Consider the following 9,432-nt stretch of genomic DNA (forward strand, 5'->3'; position numbering starts at 1 on the left):
AAATGAAATTTATCTTGTAAAAAGTAACTTCACTCTCACCTAAGCAGCAAATTGTCTTTGAGGTTTTCAAAATCGAGGTCATATGTGATGCGGGGTGGGTTAGTTGAACAGCTTGCAGTAGTACCAAAGTAAAATAATGAGGTATTTGGAACAGTTATCTGCATTGGAAAGAAGTTATGCTAAAGATGTTTATTATTAAGCCAGGTGAGTTACAGGAAATGAAACGAAGTATTTCAAAGCCAGAAAATGCAAAGATAGAAAGTAAGCTGGGCAAAATGAACTGCTTCTGGGTGTCACCTGTTTATTTGAGGTAGCAGTTGCTGAAGAATGAAACACTTGGTTCGATGGAGGCACTCTTGAACTGTTAGTGAGGAGCAAGTAAGGCACGGTTGAGCATTGAATCACTAGTACGTTTGATAAGTTCACAATACAAGGATGGTTGAGTACACTGGCACCCTCAGAGCTGGAAAAAGGGGAATTAAAGTCAATATTTAGCTATTGTAGGAGACTTTAAACATCATATTTTAATACTGGAGTTAGTTTTATTGCACATCATGTTAAGTAGATTTTAAAATAAGCACAGACTATTGTCACAACTCACCTTTGTTGGTTGGCACTTGAGTCTAAATCAACCAATACCAGAAGGGTGGATGAACCTTCCCACTGCTTACACATTGATAAGACTCTGTAACAAGCCGTGGTTAAAATTTGGTAGTGAATAATGGGTGTTCAAATGACCTGCTTGCCTCATTTTGACTGTTAATAAAAAAATAACAAAAAAGGCCACAGATTTTTAGTAGTTGGTAGTTAGGAATTTTATGCTGATAAATATTGTGAGACATTATTGCCAATAATTTATTGTCACCAATATTTTGTAACTTATACGTTCATCAGTCAATTAAAATTTAGGTCCATTCTGTGGACAAAATATTGCTATTCTTAGTAGGTCCAATGGCATATGCAAGTAACTAGCATATTGCAACATATTTTACCTTTGTTTTGAGGATGGTTCGACTGGAATAACAACTTGCGAGGATAGAGAGGTGACGGGAAGTGAGGTTTTGTAAAGTAAACTTAGAACACCTGGTTTGAAATGTATGTTCAAAGTCTCAAGTGTGATGATAGCAATTATATGACAGTGTATGTACATTAACAACCAAGTACACAACCATTGCTGTGGTTTGCAACAGAATGAGTTGTAATAATGTACCAGCAGCATCAAATCAATTATCATATTTAAATTTATGGAGAGCGAAAATCAAGGCATGCTAATTTGATCTCATGTATATTTAAATTAATATTTACAGTGAGAAGCAGTCACCTTGTAATGTTTGCATTTAATTAAGTTGTGGAATTAACATGAACAATGTAAGTTTTATAACACGAATGTTTAAAAATATAATATAGCCTTCTTATAATATACTACATTGAGTTATTGATACTGAATATTTAATAAAACAGGATAAAGAAAAACAAATTAATCAGTAAATTTAAATGCGTAACTTTTTATGTCTATAACTGCAACCTGTAGCGAAAAAGTTACATGCTAATTTTAAAAGAGCATAAATATATAGTAAGGTGGGGGATGAGGGGGCAGCTTTAGCACAAAATATTCGAATATTCTTATCGTGTTTTAAACAGGAAACAGCGACCTATGGAAGTCGTAAGGATATGGTTTTATAATCCATTGAATATTTTTTTGTTTACTACCAAACGGGACGAGTAATTAGAATAAAATGTGTCTCATTTCCCCCCACTCTCATATATATAATATGGCATGCTAAAATAACCTGAGTTTGATATTTGATTGACAGCTGTCTTGTATGAGCATGGTGACGGAGGTAGAAGAAATATGAAACGTAGTGAGGTGAAGTGTGATATATCTGGGTGTTTCTCACTTGCGTATATTGAGTGAACCTGAAACAATATTTTATGGGGATGATTGCCTGTTTTTAACTTTATCCCTGACTTGGTGAGCTAAATATAACTTTATTATTTTTTTAATAAAAGTGATAATAAAAGAATATAAAACCTTGCATTTTGTTTGAGGTAAAGCGACACTTTATCGTGGTATCTATTCAACTATAAAGGCAAACATAATATCGATACAAAAAAGCTTCCGTTTACTTTTTATCAGAAGAGCAATTTTAAAAATTATTATGTGTGTGATAGTAACAGCCGAAAATATTTCATGATTGCATTCTAAGAAAATGACACAAGGCTGTTGAACTATTTTTCCTTTTTCAAACCAAACCATTTGAAACAAAGTAATGCAGCTTGTCAATACAAATGTATGTGTATTAAAAAAAAATTAAAAAATAAAAAGTCTTTATACAGCATTGGGTTTTGATTTTTGAATAATTTATTCAAACTTTGGGTTTAGATTATCAGATGTACTATTTCTTCATGTAATGCACATGACCTTTTGCTTGGTATAAAAAACTAAACGTTTTTCAAGAAAGCACCATGGTTTTCTTACCTTGGCCAGCAACAATGAAGCAACCTTGTTCTGATATTGCTCAAGGACGGAACATTTTAAGGATGGTGTTGCTAACTCCGTGATCCTTGCAGTGTATGAGGTGGGAGAGGTAGGTGAAGGTTTTATTAGGGGTGTTGTAACTTCTGTAACCATAAATTTCATTCAATTTTGGTAGTTGAAAAATATTCGGAAATAGCTGGAAAATGCTATATTTTAATCTTCTATTTGTAGGTACAATTCTTTTTTGTAACAATACCCATTGATTAAATCCGCACAATGACACAATACAGTTAGTTTTCAAACACAATTAAAACTAAACACCAAGACAAACTTGCCAACAAGTTCTACCTGACAATGATAGTCTTAGTTGTGTAAAAGGGAGAGAGATGAGGCCCTGACTGATTTGGGATGAATGCTCTGATGGTGAAAGGAGACTCTCACTCGTAACTCGACACTGTTTCATTCCTGTTGGAATAATTGTTAAGGGTAAGGTTGCTGTGTTCGCTTGTGAGGACTGACGTATCAAATTTCGGTTACTTTGTAGTGAGACAGTGAACCAAGTTCTAACCTGTTACAAGTATGTGAAATGAAATGTTGTCCGTTTGATGATCAGAAAGACATGCCACAACTTGGTAAATTGCAGATGACGTTGGCGCATTAACAATACACTGGGACATGATGTCAGCAAGGGATACCTTTAAAATATCAAAAATACACATAACAAACCATTTTTTATTCACTGTTGCTACAATTGGGGTATAGTATAAATTAAAGCCTGATGAAGTTTCCCTGTATAGCATTTACAGGTTACAATAAATCATACTAGTTAAAACAAATCTATTAGTTACAATAAAATTTAGTTTAATACCAGAGCTTTTCAAGTATATAGAATCCGTTTTATAAATAACATTCTACTCAAAATAGCTATCCAATAATAAAATTGGTATTTTTTACCTTTCCCACAACAAATTCCACCCTGCCTTCTGATGCAGCTGCTGCTAGTGCTGCCAATGCAACAATATTTGTTGGTGTTTGATCATTTAAGTGAGGATGCATTTCTACATGCTTCCTTGCTTGCAGTGCTGCATGGCTAAAACCTTCACTACTGATAATGCTACCAGTCCCTGGAAAATTTAAGCTATTGTAAGCAAGACATAAAGAATTAGGTCAGTTTTCTTAAGTATTTTTAACTAAAATAGTGTTTTGTGATAAAAAAGTCTATAAAGACAAAAAGTAACAGCAAAAACACATGATAGTAAAGTAAATTAAAGTATAAATAAGCATTTTGGGAAAGCTAAATTTAGAAAAACTTGACATATAATCAAATCGTTTAATAAACATCTTACCCAGTGAGACTAGGTACTGCACTGTAACAAGTAGCATGAGATTAAAGTTGAATGGACGTAGATTGGAAACATCCTGTTGATATATAAACGTGGATAAATGAGTTTTGTAATATTATAACGCTGCAATTGAAAAAAAGTGCCGCAAACAGACCATAAAATCAAAGTGTGCTACAACTATATAAAACTCACAAAGCGATTAGACAACAGTTCTTATATCTACTTAACTGAGATATTAATTGTGAACAATGACACCTTTTTAACTTTATAGTTAAACCGTACAAGTTTTTCAAAGTAATAATAAAGGAACTTACCGGTTCATTATTTTTGCCTAAACATTCTGAGAACCTGGATGTGACAACCACGCTTGCTACGTCCCCGCTTAACCTCGGCTGCTGGTTCAGAGGATGAAGTAACATAATGATCAGTTTTCTTTGCAGAGTCAGTGCCAGGTCCTCCGGGATCACAATATCGGATGAAGCATCTTCTTTGTTGAGAGTGTATCTTCTTGGCTCATCTTCAAATATTTCAATACTACTTTCTAAGAAAAAGCACAAATATTTTAAAACATGATCAACTGAATTTTGCAAAAACTAGTAACTACAGTGCAAAAAAAACAAAATAAAATGACTTAGTTTTAATTTTGTTTTAAATAAAAGCAACCTGATTAAAAAATTAAATATTAATAATGAATACCTTGATTTATGCTGGATGCTTTTCTTTTGAGCGGGTATATTCCCCTTGAATATGTGGGGCCAGATAACGACTGAACCAAGGGTGGGTGAGAGGATTTGGGTGACGTGAAGTGAGTGGGGGTTGGAAGCATGGTGTTCTGGTTCCTAAACATCGGATTCTGCATCACAGAGAAGCGAGGAACGGGAATGCTGCTCCTTACTCTTCCAGCTTTATTAGAATTAAAGAGAAATATGAACAAAAGTTGGCCAGTAAACGTACAGATTGCTTAGCACTTTAGCACTATTATATACATAAAATAATTAAAGTTGAGAGCTTTGATATAATATTAAAACGATCCTATAAAAGAAAAACAGTGTTTTAACACTCTAGAAAAGTCAGCTAACATAAAATGTGTCATCTACCTTCAAGTTGTTTATTCCACATCAGTGCAGGTCCTCTAATGAGGTGTCTTGCATTATTTCTATCTCTCACAAGGTAAAATCGTGCATGTGCTCCTATGAGGTGACTTGAGTTGGTTTTTAGATGTGCATTGGCCACTTCCGAATAATCAAGGCCCACGTGTTCGACTAGTTGTATGAATGTGTGTATTGCCTTCTCCCCACAACCAACGCATTGCACTGACAAGGCTAAATAGAAACGTTCCAGAGTAATGTTACATATGTCAGGAAAAGTCTCAGCAGTTACGTTTAGGTTATTCGAATGGATTTAGTAAAAATAGGGTCAGGAAATTAGATAATAGACTCTTATTTAATAAACATATGAACGCAATGGAATAACTTGTTGGTGCAATTTATACACACTACAAATTTAAAATTTTTTTTTAACTGAATAGGGAAGGCTGTCTTTATGCCAAGACTAAACATGCGTCCTTAAGCAAAAAGTTTGATTACAGGTTGGTAAGTATCATCAAGTTGAGCTGTAGGTCCAAGAATTTTTGCAACCCTTGTTTAACTTTTTGATCAGTGATTGAAAAACTTTACCTTGGGAAGAACTGTTTGGAGGAGGCAAGGATTTCAGGTTTATTGCAATAATGACGAGGTTGTCAGAGGAAGAGCTAGCAGAAGTCTGCAGAGCAAGGAGGACATACTCATTTGGGCATGGTACCATGAAACTGGAATCATTTTCCAGCGTTGTCAATCTAATATCCTTCCCACTCTTGCAAAATCCTGTTGAGGAGTAGTGAAAATATACAAATGAGTTAAGTGTACAAGGAATGTAACCAGACTTCAGGAAATTTGTGAAATTAGAATATTAGGTTAGGCCATTATGCACACATTCTACCTACTATATAAAACAAAAAAAGATGGAAATTTGGGTTTTTACCTTTTGGAAGCTTGCTTCCAGTGATACGAGTTCCGTGGAAGTTTCCGTTTGAATACATTCCGTTTATTGAATTCGACGGCAACACAATAGGAGCTGGTGGTCTAATGAATCGAAAATAACTAAGTTTTAATATTTTCAGGGAATTTTAAACATTACAAAAAACAATCTCTTTACAAGAAAATATGCTGAAATAATACATTGTATTTTACTTACTGGACTGACATGCCACTTCCCCCAAGTACTGCTGGTAGGTTAGATTGTTGATTGTTGCCGCTTGCACTCATCTCTGACCCAGGCATTACATGTAGAGGCTTATCCTTATGAAGTTGTTTCCATGCATGGAGCCGTTGAAGTTGTTTCAACTGTTCTACCCGTGCCTGCTTTATATGATGAAATGATGTTTAAACTGACAACGACATACTAGTATACAAATGTAATAAATGTAAAGTTAAAATGCTTACTTTATAGGCTTTTCAACAAAATATTTTATGGAAGGATCTGTTTGTCAGGATGATTTATAAAGGCTAGTTGGTAAGGTAAAAAATGTTTATTTTAAAAACATTGTCTTACTTTAGTGTGGAACTTAAAAGAATTAGAGTTTAGCGAAAAAAATAATTAATAGCCTTGTTTTTATCGTGTTCTGATAGTCAAAAGAAAATATTGTCACATAAATAGTTTGTATAAAAAATTCGACGAACCTCAAGTTGTTGTTGCTGTTGTGCCATCAATGTCATAGGGGGACGGGGTACTGGGGGCAATGAGGTTGAGGTGGCTACATTGTGAGGAAAGTTTGTGTGTCGAACATGGCTTGCAGGGATAAGGGCAGGAGGTCGACATACAGGAGTAGGTGAAGTACCTAATGCACGAAAATTGTTGTTAAAAAAGGAATGAAAAGCATGACTGATTGGCTCTACCTATACTGCACCTAACACGTATTGCTCCGACTTTTCAAAAACAGAAGCACTTACCACTTTGCAATGAAAGAATTGATGGGTTTGAGGAGTTAAGAGGGGATTGGTTGGTATGAGGGAACTTGGCTGCCAGCAAAGAGTTTTGTGGTTCATTGGTACTTTCTTGTCGACTTGCGTTTTGTTTGTTTAACTCTTCATTTAGTTGTTCAGAGTTTGGCTTTATATCTAATAGTTATAAAACAGACTAATTACAAACCATCTAATGTGCTACATTAAACACATCTACTGATAAATAGGACAGGCTTATTACAACAAAGGAGCATTGATAATGGTGGGTATAACTTTGATAGAACTTGAAAGTAAAACACCCTAGGAAAGGCATAGGAAAAGAACCCACCAGCTGTTTCATCTTTATTAACCACAGAAGCTGGTCGAAGGCTGAGAAACAAAGTAGAAAATACAGAGCTTGGAGCAACAGCTACAGAACGCAATGAGCTTTCTATGCTGTTGTGTAAAGCTTCCTCAAATGCTGCCTTCTGTCCAGATTGACTGCTCCCCATCGGGTTAGATGGCACAGATGCAATTACCTAAAATATAATAAAGTGTTTAAAGTACTGAAATCAGATCGGCGCATGGTTTCACAAAACAGGAAAACTGCCAACAGTGTATGGCATGGTCTTGATAAGTGTGTTTGGTGTTTCCACTTACCTGAACAGGCAGGAGATTCTTGGAACGCATGAGTGTTTCTACAGACATACATTCCTTGCCAGTTTATAGTGGTGTGTAAACTATAGCAGAAATTTAACTAGTTACAAAGAGTGTAGAAACTGCTCATGTGGTTTCAGCCCTTTTAAAACAAAATTGATTTAGTTACCTTTATCAGATTAAAGTACATGATTTTGACTGGACAAAATATGCATAGGCCTACTCTGTATAACCTAATTTCCGTCTAAAAACGTGAACTATTACACGCGTTTCACCTGACCTACACCTACTTAACAAAACTAAATTTAAAGCGCATTGCACAAACACTTGTTCAAGTATACGTAATGCAAACAAGTCGCTGTCTGAAACAAACACGCAAGAGCATCAACGGTGAACAATGTAATGTCGTAACAAACAACGATAAGGCGGCTACTTTTTTTTCAGACACAATTCGACCAACGGCCGTAAAGTCACGTTAAACGTTGTCCACTACGCGATCTTACATTCCTGAACAATGACTAAGTCTGCCTTTGTTTCTAGCTTACTAAAAGCTGTACTTTCATGTTTGTCGTCGCGGGTATTTGTGCCTGCCTTTTCATGGACTAGTTAACCTCCTCGATTTTCTTTCCTGAAAGCCGGCGGTGGAAAACCAGTAGCCAGTAACCTGCCAGGAAAAAATAGTGGAAGAACACGGAACGAGATCGTAGTGTAAGAATCGTTCAGTTTCTCAGAGTTCATAAATACGACGGCAAAGACTGACCACATGCAGTCTAATCCACAGCAAAGCCGCGACTAAACAAACAGAGCGGTGGGCCGCACTAAAGCATGGCTGGCCGATTGAATCAGCGCCAAATCCAGATGCCACTTTATTATCCGCGTGGACGTCTCTGTAACGCTACTTAGTATAAAGATCCCTGGCGGAAATTAACCTATTATCAACGGAAACAAACGAAAAGCGATCTAGTCTTTTAACCAGTATTTAATCCACATGTATTATGCAATCGCATTGATGATAATTAAAACGATGCAATTGTTACACTGGTCACCATTCACCAATTGACAAAATACCTTGCTCAGTAAAGCAGGATGTCATGTTTTGCGTTAATATGAATTTCCCGTTGGCATACGTTTTAGGGGTGTTGGGTATAAACAGGTACCAACTATGTGCGTTAACTTTATTACATACGCGGCGTCATTTCTAATTCCAATAATTTGTAACCTCAATTCAGCTGACGGAATTCACTTCTATGATGGTCGGACAGGTCGGTATATAGGCAATGCACACTACCTGTATTCTTGCAGGTAGAATGGCATAACAGTAAGGTATGTTACAAATTAGGCAAACAGAAGTACTGGTAAGCCGAGTCAAAATTAATCACAAACGGATAAGTATGGTTGCACACAGGAAAGGCGCTCTTTGTGGCTACGTTTCCAGGCAGATCCGGCAATACCAATTCTTAACGTGAAAATGAAACCTGATATATGTTGTGGACAGCTGTTTATTCTTTAGCATTTTACACATTTACCGTGTCGCTGATACCTCAACCTGCAACAAAACTGAATAACCTTAGTATCAACTTTTGAGTTCACCAATCTAAACGTTTGGTCGCTTACAATAGAAAATGTCTTGTATCTGCTGTCTCTCCTTGTCAAAAGTCAAATTCTAAACCATACGGCATAAGATTTCGGCTGGTGAGCCACGTTAAAGTCGCTGGATGCAGAGACGCATCACATACGCCAAAGTTAATTAATGGCATCAGTGGTCGCAAAGCATTCCCGCAGCGCCAACGGACGAACTCAAATGACACGAGCGCCAACCCCATTTTTACGGCTACTGCTAACATAGATTGCGCAATAGAGAGAAGAAGCTGTAATGCCCATGAAGGAAACAAACAACCATGCGTCCTACTTTGTCCGCCTCATTGGCTTGGGTGAACCGAGTTCGACTCACATGGCACTCTAGAATCAGCGACCA

The 9,432-nt window shown here is 36.4% G+C and overlaps 1 protein-coding gene across 3 annotated transcripts in view; it reads right to left on the reverse strand.

Annotated features, from left to right (window-relative positions):
• LOC100179892 (GREB1-like protein) overlaps positions 1-7,650 on the reverse strand; it is a 21,058-nt gene extending 13,408 nt beyond the window's left edge. The window contains exons 1-20 of one of the 3 annotated variants that reach the window (XM_018812955.2): positions 7,461-7,648; positions 7,150-7,339; positions 6,810-6,977; positions 6,540-6,697; positions 6,055-6,221; positions 5,842-5,942; positions 5,499-5,684; positions 4,920-5,144; positions 4,519-4,725; positions 4,137-4,363; positions 3,826-3,898; positions 3,434-3,603; positions 3,048-3,174; positions 2,828-2,944; positions 2,480-2,622; positions 1,791-1,917; positions 993-1,083; positions 602-685; positions 298-463; positions 40-158 (exon numbers count right to left, since the gene is read on the reverse strand). In XM_018812955.2, coding sequence (XP_018668500.1) covers positions 40-158; positions 298-463; positions 602-685; positions 993-1,083; positions 1,791-1,917; positions 2,480-2,622; positions 2,828-2,944; positions 3,048-3,174; positions 3,434-3,603; positions 3,826-3,898; positions 4,137-4,363; positions 4,519-4,725; positions 4,920-5,144; positions 5,499-5,684; positions 5,842-5,942; positions 6,055-6,221; positions 6,540-6,697; positions 6,810-6,977; positions 7,150-7,339; positions 7,461-7,508 — 2,894 coding nt within the window. In that variant the 5' untranslated portion in view covers positions 7,509-7,648. Of the gene's footprint in view, positions 1-39; positions 159-297; positions 464-601; positions 686-992; positions 1,084-1,790; positions 1,918-2,479; positions 2,623-2,827; positions 2,945-3,047; positions 3,175-3,433; positions 3,604-3,825; positions 3,899-4,136; positions 4,364-4,518; positions 4,726-4,919; positions 5,145-5,498; positions 5,685-5,841; positions 5,943-6,054; positions 6,222-6,539; positions 6,698-6,809; positions 6,978-7,149; positions 7,340-7,460 lie in introns of all 3 variants that reach the window. The other 2 variants (XM_018812957.2, XM_026833918.1) reach the window with 2 other exon arrangements.
• Between the last annotated feature and the right edge of the window lie 1,782 nt (positions 7,651-9,432).

The sequence above is a fragment of the Ciona intestinalis genome, chromosome 1 (assembly GCF_000224145.3).
Source record: "Ciona intestinalis chromosome 1, KH, whole genome shotgun sequence".
NCBI lineage: Eukaryota > Metazoa > Chordata > Ascidiacea > Phlebobranchia > Cionidae > Ciona > Ciona intestinalis.